General features: G+C 45.8%; 1 protein-coding gene across 1 annotated transcript in view; it reads right to left on the bottom strand.

Moving 5' to 3' along the window:
• Window positions 1-17,495, bottom strand: part of ppp1r14c (protein phosphatase 1, regulatory (inhibitor) subunit 14C) — a 37,512-nt gene extending 20,017 nt beyond the window's left edge. The window contains exon 1 of the mRNA XM_052524613.1: window positions 17,154-17,495. Coding sequence (XP_052380573.1) covers window positions 17,154-17,387 — 234 coding nt within the window. The 5' untranslated portion in view covers window positions 17,388-17,495. The remainder of the gene's footprint in view (window positions 1-17,153) is intronic.
• Between the last annotated feature and the right edge of the window lie 246 nt (window positions 17,496-17,741).

Genomic DNA, 17,741 nt, shown 5'->3' with positions numbered 1-17,741 from the left:
GGGATGGGGGGGGGGTTACAGGTTAGACCAGTACAGGTATGCACACATGACTGTAAATACGCATATATTATTATTATTATTTTGAATAAATTTTGGGACTGAATTGTGTGTCCCCACAAGGTTTTGCAAGAGTCTTTTGCAAGACGTGTGTGTGTGTGTGTCTGACCTGTCTGACCACCTGTCTGACCACTGAGCAGCCGGAAGCGTATTCTGTTCAGTCTGCAGCTATAGTCTGATGTGAATCAACTCAGACAACCCCAAACAGATGACTCACACACACACACAGTGTGTGTGCATGTCTGTCTGTCTGTGTGTGTGTAGGAGAGGAATGGAGCATTAAGGCTCAGACCATCACAACATCAAATAGACTATCTCTGCCACACAGCAGGGTAGGCATCCACAGTCCTGCCACACAGCAGGGTAGACATCCACAGTCCTGCCACACAGCAGGGTAGACATCCACAGTCCTGCCACACAGCAGGGTAGACATCCACAGTCCTGCCACACAGCAGGGTAGACATCCACAGTCCTGCCACACAGCAGGGTAGACAACCACAGTCCTGCCACACAGCAGGGTAGACATCCACAGTCCTGCCACACAGCAGGGTAGACATCCACAGTCCTGCCACACAGCAGGGTAGACATCCACAGTCCTGCCACACAGCAGGGTAGACATCCACAGTCCTGCCACACAGCAGGGTAGACATCCACAGTCCTGCCACACAGCAGGGTAGACATCCACAGTCCTGCCACACAGCAGGGTAGACATCCACAGTCCTGCCACACAGCAGGGTAGACATCCACAGTCCTGCCACACAGCAGGGTAGAGATTAGAGGTCGACCGATTATGATTTTTCAACTCCGATACAGATTATTGGAGGACCAAAAAAAGCTGATACCGATTAATTGGCCGATTTTAATTTATTTATTTGTAATAATGACAATTACAACAATACTGAATGAACACTTATTTGAATTTAATATAAAACATCAATAAAATCAATTTAGCCTCAAATAAATAATGAAACATGTTCAATTTGGTTTAAATAATGCAAAAACAAAGTGTTGGAGAAGAAAGTAAAAGTGCAATATGTGCCATGTTAGAAAGCTAACGTTTCAGTTCCTTGCTCAGAACATGAGAACATATGAAAGATGGTGGTTCCTTTTAACATGAGTCTTCAATATTCCCAGGTAAGAAATTTTAGTTTGTAGTTAATATAGTATTTATATGACTATTTCTCTCTATACCATTTGTATTTCATTAACCTTTGACTATTGGATGTTCTTATAGGCACTTTAGTATTGCCAGTGTAACAGTATAGCTTCCGTCCCTCTCCTCGCTCCTCCCTGGGCTCGAACCAGGAACACATCGACAACAGCCACCCTCGAAGCAGCGTTACCCATGCAGAGCAAGGGGAACAACCACTCCAAGTCTCAGAACGAGTGACGTTTGAAACGCTATTAGCGCGCACCCCACTAACTAGCTAGCAATTTCCCATCGGTTACACCATCCTCATCTTGGGAGTTGATAGGCTTGAAGTCATAAACAGCTCAATGCTTGAAGCACAACAAAGAGCTGCTGGCAAAACGCACGAAAGTGCTGTTTGAATGAATGCTTAGGAGCCTGCTGCTGCCTATCACCTCTCAGTCAGACTGCTCTATCAAATCATAGACTTAGTTATAACATAACACACTAAAGTGCTGTTTGAATGAATGCTTACGAGCCTGCTGGTGCCTACCACCGCTCAGTCAGACTGCTCTATCAAATCATAGACTTAGTTATAACATAACACACTAAAGTGCTGTTTGAATGAATGCTTACGAGCCTTCTGCTGCCTACCACCGCTCAGTCAGACTGCTCTATCAAATCATAGACTTAGTTATAACATAACACACTAAAGTGCTGTTTGAATGAATGCTTAGGAGCCTGCTGCTGCCTACCACCGCTCAGTCAGACTGCTCTATCAAATCATAAACTTAGTTATAACATGATAACACACACAGAAATACGAGCCTTAGGTCATTAGTAACAGGAAGGTTGCAAGTTCAAATCCCCGAGCTGACATGGTACAAATCTGTCATTCTGCCCCTGAACAGGCAGTTGTCTAGTTAAATAAAGGTCAAATAAAATAAATAAAAAGTTAATCTGGTTGAATCCGGAAACCATCATCTCGAAAACAAAACGTTTATTCATTCAGTGAAATACGGAACCGTTCGGTATTTTATCTAACAGAGGGCATCCATCAGTCTAAATATTGCTGTTACATTGCACAACCTTCAATGTTATGTCATAATTACGTAAAACTCTGGCAAATTAGTTCGCAATGAGCCAGGCGGCCCAAACTGTTGCATATTACCCGGACTCTGCATGCAATGAACGCAAGAGAAGTGACACAATTTCACCTGGTTAATATTGCCTGCTAACCTGGATTTCTTTTAACTAAATATGCAGGTTTACAAATATATAGTTGTGTATTGATTTTAAGAAAGGCATTGATGTTTATAGTTAAGTACACATTGGAGCAATGACAGTCGTTGATTGATTGTTTTTTACAAGATAAAAGTTTAATGCTAGCTAGCAACTTACCTTGGCTTCTTACTGCATTTGCGTAACAGGCAGGCTCCTCGTGGAGTGCAATGTAATCAGGTGGTTAGAGCGTTGGACTAGTTAACTGTACGGTTGCAAGATTGGGTCCCCCGAGCTGACAAGGTAAAAATCTGTCAGGCAGAACGTTCCTAGGCCGTCATTGAAAATAAGAATGTGTTCTTAACTGACTTGCCTAGTTGAAGGTGTAAAAAAAAAATCGGCAAAATTGTCACCCAAAAATGAAATCGGCCCTTATTATTCGGCCATTCCAATTAATCGTTCAACCTCTAGTCTGTTGGGTTGGTGGGTCCTGTGTAGTCTGACCCATTATGGTGTTGAGGTTGTGTTCCGGGTCTGAGGTGGGTTGTTAGGAGGGGGTGGGGTCTGTTAGGAGAGGGCGTGGTCTGTTAGGAGGGGGCAGGGTCTGTTGTGGAGGGGGTAGAGTCTGTTAGGAGGGGGTGGGGTCTGAGGTGGGCTGTTCTGCTGGCTTCTCTGGAGGAGTGTCCTGTTCTGCAACACATCAGCTTCCTCACCTCCTCCTTCAATATTGTTAGCTGGGCCATGTGGTCCTCTGTTAGCTGGGCTGTGTGGTCCTCTGTTAGCTGGGCCATGTGGTCCTCTGTTAGCTGGGCCGTGTGGTCCTCTGTTAGCTGGGCCGTGTGGTCCTCTGTTAGCTGGGCCATGTGGTCCTCTGTTAGCTGGGCCGCGTGGTCCTCTGTTAGCAGGGCCGCGTGTTCCTCTGTTAGCTGGGCCGCGTGGTCCTCTGTTAGCTGGGCCGCGTGGTCCTCTGTTAGCTGGGCCGTGTGGTCCTCTGGAGTGGAGTCCAGTGTGTGTGTGCATGGTCAGTGTGTGTGTAGAGGCCCCAGCGATGTACTGGGCCGTACGCACTACCCTCTGTAGTACAATGGTGCAGTTGCCATACCAAGCAGTGATGGAACCAGTCAAGATGCTCTCGATGGTGTAGCTGTAGAACCTTTTGAGGATCTCAGGACCCATGCTAAGTCTCCTGAGGGGGAAAAGGTTTTGTCGTGCCCTCTTCACGACTGTCTTGCTGTGTTTGGACCATGATAGTTTGTTGGTGATGTGGACACCAAGGAACTTGAAGCTCTCAACCTGCTCCACTACAGCCCCGTCGATGAGAATGGGGGCGTGCTCGGTCCTCCTTTTCCTGTAGTCCACAATCGTCTCCTTTGTCTTGCTGGATGTTGAGGGAGGGGTCGTTGCCATGGCACCAAGCTGGCAGAGACCTCCTCCCTTATAGGCCCTTTAAGAACTTCTCAGTCTGTATCCCGGCTAAAAAATTAGGTTCAGTTTGGATATGTATGTCCTACAACCGTCGTGTCGGCAGCAAACATGATGACAGTGTTGGAGTCGTGCACGACCACTCAGCAAACTTGGTGTTGGAGTCGTGCACGACCACTCAGTAAACTTGGTGTTGGAGTCGTGCACGGCCACTCAGTAAACTTGGTGTTGGAGTCGTGCACGACCACTCAGTAAACTTGGTGTTGGAGTCGTGCACGACCACTCAGCAAACTTGGTGTTGGAGTCGTGCACGACCACTCAGTAAACTTGGTGTTGGAGTCGTGCACGACCACTCAGTAAACTTGGTGTTGGAGTCGTGCACGACCACTCAGTAAACTTGGTGTTGGAGTCGTGCACGACCACTCAGTAAACTTGGTGTTGGAGTCGTGCACGACCACTCAGTAAACTTGGTGTTGGAGTCGTGCACGACCACTCAGTAAACTTGGTGTTGGAGTCGTGCACGACCACTCAGTAAACTTGGTGTTGGAGTCGTGCACGACCACTCAGTAAACTTGGTGTTGGAGTCGTGCACGACCACTCAGCAAACTTGGTGTTGGAGTCAGTCGTGGGTGCACGGCCACTCAGTCGTGGGTGAACAGGGAGTACAGGAAGGGACTAAGTAATTAAATGTGTTTATAAAGCCCTTTTTACATCAGCAGATGAGGGGCCCCCGTGTTGATGGTCAGCGTGACGTACCTGGTAAATTAAGGGTTAAATTACTTCCATCAGGAAGTCCAGGATACAGTTGTAGAGGGAGGTGTTGTTACCTTCCCTCCCCACCTGGACGGAGGCCCATCAGGAAGTTCAGGATCCAGTTGTAGAGGGAGGGGTTCAGTCCCAGAGTCCCAAGCTTGGGGATGAGCTTGGAGGGGACTATAGTGTTGAACGCTGAGCTGTGAACAGCATTCTTACGTAGGTGTTCCTCTTGTACAGGTGGGTGAGGGCATTGTGGGAGTGGATCCAGGGATGATGGTGTAGATGTTGACCAGTCTTTCAAAGCATTTCACGGCTATAGATGTGAGTGCTACGGGGTGATAGTCACTTAGGGAGGTTACCTTGGTGTTCTTGGGCTCTGGGACTATGGAGGTCTGCTTGAAACATGTAGGTATAACAGACTGGGTCAGGGAGGCGTTGAAAATGTTATGTGAAGACACCTGCCAGCTGGCCAGCGCATGCTCTGAGTACACATCCTGGTAATCCATCTGGCCCCAAGGCCTTGTGAATGTTAACCTGTTTAAAGGGCTTACTCACATTGGCTACGGAAAGCGAGAACACACAGTCGTCTGGAACAACTGGTGCTGTCATGCATGGTTCAGTGTTGCTTGAGATCACACAGTCGTCTGGAACAACTGGTGCTGTCATGCATGGTTCAGTGTTGCTTGAGAGCACACCGTCGTCCGGAACTCCCCCAGAACTTGCCTCGAGGCGAGCATTCAGCTCGTTCTGGATAGTCCTTGGTAGTAAGAATCGTTCCAGGTAATTTAGTCAAATATCAAGGTTTCTCTCTTTCTCTCTCGGCTAGAACATAACGTTCTGAGAACTATGTGCTTGTTCGAGCTTGGTGAGTGTGGGGCTGTCTTATGGCTACTTTGCATACAACCTTCCCAAAGCATTCTGGGAATGACGCAGGAACATTCTCAGCACATTTAATGAACTTGACAACAACAACAAAAAGTTATGTTCTTGGTATTTCATTACTTTAACGGAACGTTTCCTAAACGTTCAAACATGGTTACATTTCATTTGACATTTTGGTAATCTTTTAAAGGAATGTTCTCCAACTGGTTTGACATTAGGAATGTTCAGAGAACGTTCTAAGAATTTTATTTAAAAACATGTACATTCCATTCTCAGTGTCAAAAAAAACCTCTCTCTTCTATCTTGTTAAGTGTGTTCAGGTGGGTTGGCCGAGTCCACTATTTGGCCAGACCTGATGTTAATGAGTGCTTGTTTCCTTGGAAATGGGGTCTGTTTATAGAGTAAAGAAAGATGGCATCCATCCTGGTGACACAGCGGACTCATTCCCATGGATAGAATAAAGGAGCTATTAAAATTCTTATTGAAACATTCAGTGAAGGAATTTACTCAAAAACCTCAAAATAACCTTTAACTTCCGTTCTCAGACAATAGGCAATAAAACCTCCCAGTAAAACATTCTATTTTACCGGTCAGGAAACGTACGGCTTCATTCCCCACAACCAATGTGAAACCAAAAATATACCTTCCCACAACTTCCAAGGAACCAAATGTGCTAGCTGGGCTCTCTCTCTCTCTCTCTCTGACTGCTGCAGCTGTGTTAACTCTGACTGGCTCTTATTGGCGCAGGGATCTATGAAGCGAGCAATGAGAACACACACACTCATTACACAGACCCCGACCACATGTCTGTTCTGGCTGGCAGAAAACACACAAAGACACGCTGTCTGTCACACACACACAGCCCGTCATACCTCTGTGATGACAGACTGCTGTGTGTCACTAAGGGAAGGAGGTCAGAGCAAGAGGAGCTGATTGGTTGACGGAGAGAAGCACAACATCAGCATGTCATTCATTAACCCACTGCCCTTCTTTCCTCCATTCTTCCTCTTCTCCTCTTCTTCCTCTTCTCCTCTTCTCCTCTCCTCCTCTCCTCCTCTCCTCCTCTCCTCCTCTTCTCCTCCTCTCCTCCTCCTCCTCCTCTCCTCTTCTCCTCCTCTCCTCTTCTCCTCTTCTCCTCTCCTCCTCTCCTCTTCTCCTCTTCTCCTCTCCTCTTCTCCTCCTCTTCTCTTCTCCTCTCCTCTTCTCCTCTCCTCCTCTCCTCCTCTCCTCCTCTCCTCCTCCTCTCCTCTTCTCCTCTCCTCTTCTCCTCTTCTCCTCGCCCCATCCCCCCTTTCTCTGCTTGGGCAGGACACTGCACGATACGGAGAACACACACACAACCCCCATACCAGAGGAGACTATAGACACAGTATGACAACCCCATACCAGAGGAGACTATAGACACAGTATTAGAACCCCATACCAGAGGAGGCTATAGACACAGTATTAGAACCCCATACCAGAGGAGACTATAGACACAGTATTACAACCCCATACCAGAGGAGGCTATAGACACAGTATTACAACCCCATACCAGAGGAGGCTATAGACACAGTTGTACAACCCCATACCAGAGGAGGCTATAGACACAGTATTATAACCCCATACCAGAGGAGGCTATAGACACAGTATTACAACCCCATACCAGAGGAGACTATAGACACAGTATTACAACCCCATACCAGAGGAGGCTATAGACACAGTTGTACAACCCCATACCAGAGGAGGCTATAGACACAGTATTACAACCCCATACCAGAGGAGGCTATAGACACAGTAGTATAACCCCATACCAGAGGAGGCTATAGACACAGTATTACAACCCCATACCAGAGGCTATAGACACAGTATTACAACCCCATACCAGAGGCTATAGACACAGTATTACAACCCCATACCAGAGGAGGCTATAGACACAGTATTACAACCCCATACCAGAGGAGGCTATAGACACAGTATTACAACCCCATACCAGAGGAGACTATAGACACAGTATTACAACCCCATACCAGAGGAGGCTATAGACACAGTATTACAACCCCATACCAGAGGAGACTATAGACACAGTATTACAACCCCATACCAGAGGAGACTATAGACACAGTATTACAACCCCATACCAGAGGAGGCTATAGACACAGTATTACAACCCCATACTAGAGGAGGCTATAGACACAGTATTAGAACCCCATACTAGACGAGGCTATAGACACAGTATTAGAACCCCATACCAGAGGAGACTATAGACACAGTATTAGAACCCCATACCAGAGGAGACTATAGACACAGTATTAGAACCCCATACCAGAGGAGGCTATAGACACAGTATTACAACCCCATACCAGAGGAGGCTATAGACACAGTATTAGAACCCCATACCAGAGGAGGCTATAGACACAGTATTAGAACCCCATACCAGAGGAGGCTATAGACACAGTATTACAACCCCATACCAGAGGAGGCTATAGACACAGTATTACAACCCCATACCAGAGGAGGCTATAGACACAGTATTAGAACCCCATACCAGAGGAGGCTATAGACACAGTATTAGAACCCCATACCAGAGGAGGCTATAGACACAGTATTACAACCCCATACCAGAGGAGGCTATAGACACAGTATTACAACCCCATACCAGAGGAGGCTATAGACACAGTATTACAACCCCATACCAGAGGAGACTATAGACACAGTATTACAACCCCATACCAGAGGAGACTATAGACACAGTATTACAACCCCATACCAGAGGAGGCTATAGACACAGTATTACAACCCCATACCAGAGAGGCTATAGACACAGTATTACAACCCCATACCAGAGGAGACTATAGACACAGTATTACAACCCCATACCAGAGGAGACTATAGACACAGTATTACAACCCCATACCAGAGGAGGCTATAGACACAGTATTAGAACCCCATACCAGAGGAGACTATAGACACAGTATTAGAACCCCATACCAGAGGAGACTATAGACACAGTATTACAACCCCATACCAGAGGAGGCTATAGACACAGTATTAGAACCCCATACCAGAGGAGGCTATAGACACAGTATTACAACCCCATACTAGAGGAGGCTATAGACACAGTATTACAACCCCATACTAGAGGAGGCTATAGACACAGTATTACAACCCCATACCAGAGGAGACTATAGACACAGTATTACAACCCCATACCAGAGGAGACTATAGACACAGTATTACAACCCCATACCAGAGGAGACTATAGACACAGTATTAGAACCCCATACCAGAGGAGGCTATAGACACAGTATTAGAACCCCATACCAGAGGAGACTATAGACACAGTATTACAACCCCATACCAGAGGAGGCTATAGACACAGTATTAGAACCCCATACCAGAGGAGGCTATAGACACAGTATTACAACCCCATACCAGAGGAGGCTATAGACACAGTATTACAACCCCATACCAGAGGAGGCTATAGACACAGTATTAGAACCCCATACCAGAGGAGGCTATAGACAAAGTATTACAACCCCATACCAGAGGAGGCTATAGACACAGTATTACAACCCCATACCAGAGGAGACTATAGACACAGTATTACAACCCCATACCAGAGGAGGCTATAGACACAGTATTACAACCCCATACCAGAGGAGACTATAGACACAGTATTACAACCCCATACCAGAGGAGACTATAGACACAGTATTAGAACCCCATACCAGAGGAGGCTATAGACACAGTATTACAACCCCATACCAGAGGAGGCTATAGACACAGTATTACAACCCCATACCAGAGGAGGCTATAGACACAGTATTACAACCCCATACCAGAGGAGACTATAGACACAGTATTACAACCCCATACCAGAGGAGACTATAGACACAGTATTAGAACCCCATACCAGAGGAGGCTATAGACACAGTATTAGAACCCCACAATATTAGAACCCACAGACACAGTATTAGAACCCTGTCCTATTCAAACAGAACCATTATCTAACCTACCTGACGTTAACCCTTCCTTCAAATCAGTATTTTCTTTTAGAAACAGAAAACATATAATTCTAAACTATTTGGGTTGACATTACGAATGAGTTCAAACAGATTTGATGTGGATTCCAGCATTGCTTTGGGGCCTCCTGCTCATTTAATATCAGTAAGTAGGATGGGAGATGATTATTTTAAAACCTTTCCAGGAAAACAAACACATTGGGAAGCTCAGGACACCAAATCGCATCCCCATATCACCAAATCACATCCCATAACACCAAATCACATCCCCATAACACCAAATCACATCCCCATAACACCAAATCACATCCCCATAACACCAAATCACATCCCAATAACACCAAATCACATCCCAATAACACCAAATCACATCCCCATAACACCAAATCACATCCCAATAACACCAAATCACATCCCAATAACACCAAATCACATCCCCATAAAACCAAATCACATCCCCGTAACACCAAATCACATCCCCATAACACCAAATCACATCCCCATAACACCAAATCACATCCCCATAACACCAAATCACATCCCCATAACACCAAATCACATCCCCATAACACCAAATCACATCCCCATAACACCAAATCACATCCCCATAACACCAAATCACATCCCCATAACACCAAATCACATCCCCCCAAATCACATCCCCATAACACCAAATCACATCCCCATAACACCAAATCACATCCCCATAACACCAAATCACATCCCCATAACACCAAATCACATCCCCATAACACCAAATCACATCCCCATAACACCAAATCACATCCCCATAACACCAAATCACATCCCCATAACACCAAATCACATCCCCATAACACCAAATCACATCCCCATAACACCAAATCACATCCCCATAACACCAAATCACATCCCCATAACACCAAATCACATCCCCATAACACCAAATCACATCCCCATCACACCAAATCACATCCCCATAACACCAAATCACATCCCCATAACACCAAATCACATCCCCATCACACCAAATCACATCCCCGTAACACCAAATCACATCCCCATAACACCAAATCACATCCCCATAACACCAAATCACATCCCCATCACACCAAATCACATCCCCATAACACCAAATCACATCCCCATAACACCAAATCACATCCCCATAACACCAAATCACATCCCCATAACACCAAATCACATCCCCATAACACCAAATCACATCCCCATAACACCAAATCACATCCCCATAACACCAAATCACATCCCCATAACACCAAATCACATCCCCATAACACCAAATCACATCCCCGTAACACCAAATCACATCCCCATAAAACCAAATCACATCCCCATAACACCAAATCACATCCCCATAACACCAAATCACATCCCCATAACACCAAATCACATCCCCGTAACACCAAATCACATCCCCATAACACCAAATCACATCCCCATAACACCAAATCATCCCCATCCCCATAATCACATCCCCATAAAATCACATCCCCATAACACCAAATCACATCCCCCCATAAAACCAAATCACATCCCCATAACACCAAATCACATCCCCATAACACCAAATCACATCCCCATAACACCAAATCACATCCCCATAACACCAAATCACATCCCCATAACACCAAATCACATCCCCATAACACCAAATCACATCCCCATAACACCAAATCACATCCCCATAACACCAAATCACATCCCCATAACACCAAATCACATCCCCATAACACCAAATCACATCCCCATAACACCAAATCACATCCCCATAACACCAAATCACATCCCCATAACACCAAATCACATCCCCATAACACCAAATCACATCCCCATAAAACCAAATCACATCCCCATAACACCAAATCACATCCCCATAACACCAAATCACATCCCCATAACACCAAATCACATCCCCATAACACCAAATCACATCCCCATAACACCAAATCACATCCCCATAACACCAAATCACATCCCCATAACACCAAATCACATCCCCATAACACCAAATCACATCCCCATAACACCAAATCACATCCCCATAACACCAAATCACATCCCCATAACACCAAATCACATCCCCATAACACCAAATCACATCCCCATAACACCAAATCACATCCCCATAACACCAAATCACATCCCCCCATAACACCAAATCACATCCCCATAACACCAAATCACATCCCCATAACACCAAATCACATCCCCATAACACCAAATCACATCCCCATAACACCAAATCACATCCCCATAACACCAAATCACATCCCCATAACACCAAATCACATCCCCATAACACCAAATCACATCCCCATAACACCAAATCACATCCCCATAACACCAAATCACATCCCCATACATCCCCACCAAATCACATCCCCATAACACCAAATCACATCCCCATAACACCAAATCACATCCCCATAACACCAAATCACATCCCCGTAACACCAAATCACATCCCCATAACACCAAATCACATCCCCATAACACCAAATCACATCCCCATAACACCAAATCACATCCCCATAACACCAAATCACATCCCCATAACACCAAATCACATCCCCATAACACCAAATCACATCCCCATAACACCAAATCACATCCCCATAACACCAAATCACACCCCCATAACACCAAATCACACCCCCATAACACCAAATCATCCCCATAACACCAAATCACATCCCCATAACACCAAATCACATCCCCATAACACCAAATCACACCCCATAACACCAAATCACACCCCCATAACACCAAATGGCCCCCATAACACCAAATCACACCCCCATAACACCAAATCACTTCCCCATAACACCAAATCACATCCCCATAACACCAAATCACATCCCCATAACACCAAATCACATCCCCATAACACCAAATCACATCCCCATAACACCAAATCACAAAATGTGTGCTTGGCAGATTGTAAAGGTGTGCTTGGCAGATTGTAAAGGTGGGCTTGGCAGATTGTAAAGGTGGGCTTGGCAGATTGTAAAGGTGGGCTTGGCAGATTGTAAAGGTGTGCTTGGCAGATTGTAAAGGTGGGCTTGGCAGATTGTAAAGGTGTGCTTGGCAGATTGTAAAGGTGTGCTTGGCAGATTGTAAAGGTGTGCTTGGCAGATTGTAAAGGTGTGCTTGGCAGATTGTAAAGGTGTGCTTGGCAGATTGTAAAGGTGGGCTTGGCAGATTGTAAAGGTGTGCTTGGCAGATTGTAAAGGTGTGCTTGGCAGATTGTAAAGGTGTGCTTGGCAGATTGTAAAGGTGTGCTTGGCAGATTGTAAGGGTGTGCTTGGCAGATTGTAAAGGTGTGCTTGGCAGATTGTAAAGGTGTGCTTGGCAGATTGTAAAGGTGTGCTTGGCAGATTGTAAAGGTGTGCTTGGCAGATTGTAAAGGTGTGCTTGGCAGATTGTAAAGGTGTGCTTGGCAGATTGTAAAGGTGTGCTTGGCAGATTGTAAAGGTGTGCTTGGCAGATTGTAAAGGTGGGCTTGGCAGATTGTAAAGGTGTGCTTGGCAGTTTGTAAAGGTGTGCTTGGCAGATTGTAAAGGTGTGCTTGGCAGATTGTAAAGGTGTGCTTGTCTTTCATGACCTCTGTCATTCATCTGTTCTGCTCCACCCTCACTGCGCTGCTGCCTTCCCCAGGAAGAGACACTGCAGCCTGGGGGGAGTGGGGACAGTAGACCAGGGAGAGCAAGGGAGCTGAATAATCGACCCATAAAAACAGTCCTGGGTAACTGCATACATTACATTACATTACATTACATTACATTACATTACATTTAAGTCATTTAGCAGACGCTCTTATCCAGAGCGACTTACAAATTGGTGCATTCACCTTATGACATCACATACATGGAGTGTATCTGAAGGTGAGTAAGTCAACAGAAGTGGGAGGGTCAACAGAAGTGGGCGGGTCAAGATAAGTGGGAGGGTCAACAGAAGTGGGAGGGTCAACAGAAGTGGGCGGGTCAAGATAAGTGGGAGGGTCAACAGAAGTGGGAGGGTAAACAGAAGTGGGCGGGTCAACAGAAGTGGGCGGGTCAACAGAAGTGGGCGGGTCAACAGAAGTGGGAGGGTCAACAGAAGTGGGAGAGTCAACAGAAGTGGGAGGGTCAACAGAAGTGGGAGGATCAACAGAAGTGGGCGGGTCAACAGAAGTGGGAGGGCCAACAGCAGTGGGCAGATCAACAGAAGTGGGCGGGTCAACAGAAGTGGGAGGGCCAACAGCAGTGGGCAGATCAACATAAGTGGGCGGGTCAACAGAAGTGGGCGGGTCAACAGAAGTGGGAGGGTCAACAGAAGTGGGCAGATCAACAGAAGTGGGCAGGTCAAGATAAGTGGGCGGGTCAACAGAAGTGGGCGGGTCAACAGAAGTGTAACATTTTAGCTAAGCTAACCCTATACCTTTTCCTAACCTTAACCTCATTCTCCTAACCAGCCACTTAATTATCCTAAATGTGCTCCATGAATCCTCCTAACCTGCCACGTTAGTCATCTTAACCTGCCACGTTAGTCATCTTAACCTGCCACGTTAGTCATCTTAACCTGCCACGTTAGTCATCTTAACCTGCCACGTTAGTCATCTTAACCTGCCACGTTAGTCATCTTAACCTGCCACGTTAGTCATCTTAACCTGCCACGTTAGTCATCTTAACCTGCCACGTTAGTCATCTTAACCTGCCACGTTAGTCATCTTAACCTGCCACGTTAGTCATCTTAACCTGCCACGTTAGTCATCTTAACCTGCCACGTTAGTCATCTTAACCTGCCACGTTAGTCATCTTAACCTGCCACGTTAGTCATCTTAACCTGCCACGTTAGTCATCTTAACCTGCCACGTTAGTCATCTTAACCTGCCACATTAGTCATCTTAACCTGCCACGTTAGTCATCTTAACCTGCCACGTTAGTCATCTTAACCTGCCACGTTAGTCATCTTAACCTGCCACATTAGTCATCTTAACCTGCCACGTTAGTCATCTTAACCTGCCACGTTAGTCATCTTAACCTTCCACGTTAGTCATCTTAACCTGCCACGTTAGTCATCTTAACCTGCCACGTTAGTCATCTTAACCTGCCACGTTAGTCATTTTAACCTGCCACGTTAGTCATCTTAACCTGCCACGTTAGTCATCTTAACCTGCCACGTTAGTCATTTTAACCTTCCACGTTAGTCATCCTAACCTGCCACGTTAGTCATCTTAACCTGCCACGTTAGTCATCTTAACCTGCCACGTTAGTCATCTTAACCTGCCACGTTAGTCATCCTAACCTGCCACGTTAGTCATCTTAACCTGCCACGTTAGTCATCTTAACCTGCCACGTTAGTCATCTTAACCTGCCACGTTAGTCATTTTAACCTGCCACGTTAGTCATCTTAACCTGCCACGTTAGTCATCTTAACCTGCCACGTTAGTCATCTTAACCTGCCACGTTAGTCATCTTAACCTGCCACGTTAGTCATCTTAACCTGCCACGTTAGTCATCTTAACCTGCCACGTTAGTCATTTTAACCTGCCACGTTAGTCATCTTAACCTGCCACGTTAGTCATCTTAACCTGCCACGTTAGTCATCTTAACCTGCCACGTTAGTCATCTTAACCTGCCACGTTAGTCATCTTAACCTGCCACGTTAGTCATCTTAACCTGCCACGTTAGTCATCTTAACCTGCCACGTTAGTCATCTTAACCTGCCACGTTAGTCATTTTAACCTGCCACGTTAGTCATTTTAACCTGCCACGTTAGTCATCTTAACCTGCCACGTTAGTCATCTTAACCTGCCACGTTAGTCATCTTAACCTGCCACGTTAGTCATCTTAACCTGCCACGTTAGTCATCTTAACCTGCCACGTTAGTCATCTTAACCTGCCACGTTAGTCATTTTAACCTGCCACGTTAGTCATCTTAACCTGCCACGTTAGTCATCTTAACCTGCCACGTTAGTCATCTTAACCTGCCACGTTAGTCATCCTAACCTGCCACGTCAGTCATCCTAACCTGCCACGTTAGTCATTTTAACCTGCCACGTTAGTCATTTTAACCTGCCACGTTAGTCATTTTAACCTGCCACGTTAGTCATCTTAACCTGCCACGTTAGTCATCCTAACCTGCCACGTTAGTCATCTTAACCTGCCACGTTAGTCATCCTAACCTGCCACGTTAGTCATCTTAACCTGCCACGTTAATCATCCTAACCTGCCACGTTAGTCATCTTAACCTGCCACGTTAGTCATTTTAACCTGCCACGTTAGTCATCTTAACCTGCCACCTTAGTCATCTTAACCTGCCACATTAGTCATCTTAACCTGCCACGTTAGTCATCTTAACCTGCCACGTTAGTCATCTTAACCTTCCACGTTAGTCATCTTAACCTGCCACGTTAGTCATCTTAACCTTCCACGTTAGTCATTTTAACCTGCCACGTTAGTCATTTTAACCTGCCACGTTAGTCATCTTAACCTGCCACGTTAGTCATCTTAACCTGCCAGGTAGAACTCTTTTCGGTTCCAGGTAGAACTAATTTCGGTTCCAGGTAGAACTCTTTTCGGTTCCAGGTAGAACTCTTTTCGGTTCCAGGTAGAACTCTTTTCGGTTCCAGGTAGAACTAATTTCGGTTCCAGGTAGAACTCTTCTCGGTTCCAGGTAGAACTCTTTTCGGTTCCAGGTAGAACTAATTTTGGTTCCAGGTAGAACTCTTCTCGGTTCCAGGTAGAACCCTTTTCGGTTCCAGGTAGAACTCTTTTCGGTTCCAGGTAGAACTAATTTCGGTTCCAGGTAGGACTAATTTCGGTTCCAGGTAGAACTCTTCTCGGTTCCAGGTAGAACTCTTTTCGGTTCCAGGTAGAACTAATTTCGGTTCCTGGTAGAACTCTTCTCGGTTCCAGGTAGAACTCTTCTCGGTTCCAGGTAGAACTTTTTTCGGTTCCAGGTAGAACTAATTTCGGTTCCAGGTAGAACTCTTTTCGGTTCCAGGTAGAACTAATTTCGGTTCCAGGTAGAACTATTTTCGGTTCCAGGTAGAACTCTTTTCGGTTCCAGGTAGAACTAATTTCGGTTCCAGGTAGAACTATTTTCGGTTCCAGGTAGAACTCTTGAGTTCCAAAAGGGGCACAACTTTGGTTTTAGGAGTGTGGGGTTGGGGGAGGGGGGCATATCTATTATCATTACAAGTTGTCATCCAGTCAGATAAACAAACAGCCGGCCGACCGTCCTAAACCTCTCCATTTTGTATCACATTACAATGATAAAACCGGCTATTTTAGAATGTGGGGGGTGGGGGCAAAAATGCTATTTTAGAATGTGGGGGGGACATGTCCCCCCGTCCCCAATGAAAGTTACACCCATGAGTAAAACCGTTTCCAAAGACAATTCTACCTGGAACCCCAAAAAAGGTTCTACCTGGAACCAAAAAATATGTTATCCTATGGGGACAGCCAAAGAGCCCTTTTTGGAAGCCTTTTTTCTAAGAGAGTACCCAGTGGAGAGGAGACTAGACTATCGAGGGCGTTTAGGTTTATTTACTGCTACTGCCTACAGAAATATTATGCACCAGAATGCTAGACTATAAAGTAGCCAATAATAATACACTGTAGCATACAGTCAGAGGAATCAACGGAATATATTATACCACCAGCCAGGTCGGGGAAAAGCCCTTCTCTCCTCACCTCACAGTCGTACAGATCGCTCAGTTGTTCAATAATCCACTCCTCCAAGATCAGTCTCTTCCGCAGCTCCTTCCTGTCGTATTTCACCGTCACTTTCCCCTGCTTCCTCTGGACCGGGTCGTCCCGCGGCATGGGTCCGGACCCAGCGCACCCTACCCCGGCCAGCGGCTGGAAGAACACCCGGCTGGCGGCCGCAGGCAACGGGGCGCTCGTCTCAGTGCTGGCGGCTGACATTGCAGTGTTTTGTGTGTGTGTGTGAGAGAGAGAGAGAGAGCGACGGAGGGAGCTACTGTACTGCCTGGCTAAGAAATGAACACCGTTTTTAAAACACCTGCTACTTAAAATTACAGCGCGCTCAGAGGAGGGCAGAGATGATGTGTGTGATAGCCTAGCGGCCAGCCTAATACCAATGATGGATTTACCCATTAGGCAACACTTCATTTGAAAAGGGGTCCTTATTACGGTGTAATTCCTTGTGATAATACATGGTTGTAACTAATTGATGGTAATTGCAGTCTGTAATTACAGAGGTGTTACAGAGGTGTAACAATGAATGTTAAGTTAAGTTTCAGATAGCATCAATACATT

The sequence above is a fragment of the Oncorhynchus keta genome, chromosome 8 (assembly GCF_023373465.1).
Source record: "Oncorhynchus keta strain PuntledgeMale-10-30-2019 chromosome 8, Oket_V2, whole genome shotgun sequence".
Taxonomy (NCBI): domain Eukaryota; kingdom Metazoa; phylum Chordata; class Actinopteri; order Salmoniformes; family Salmonidae; genus Oncorhynchus; species Oncorhynchus keta.
This window is presented reverse-complemented; position numbering and strand designations above follow the sequence as displayed.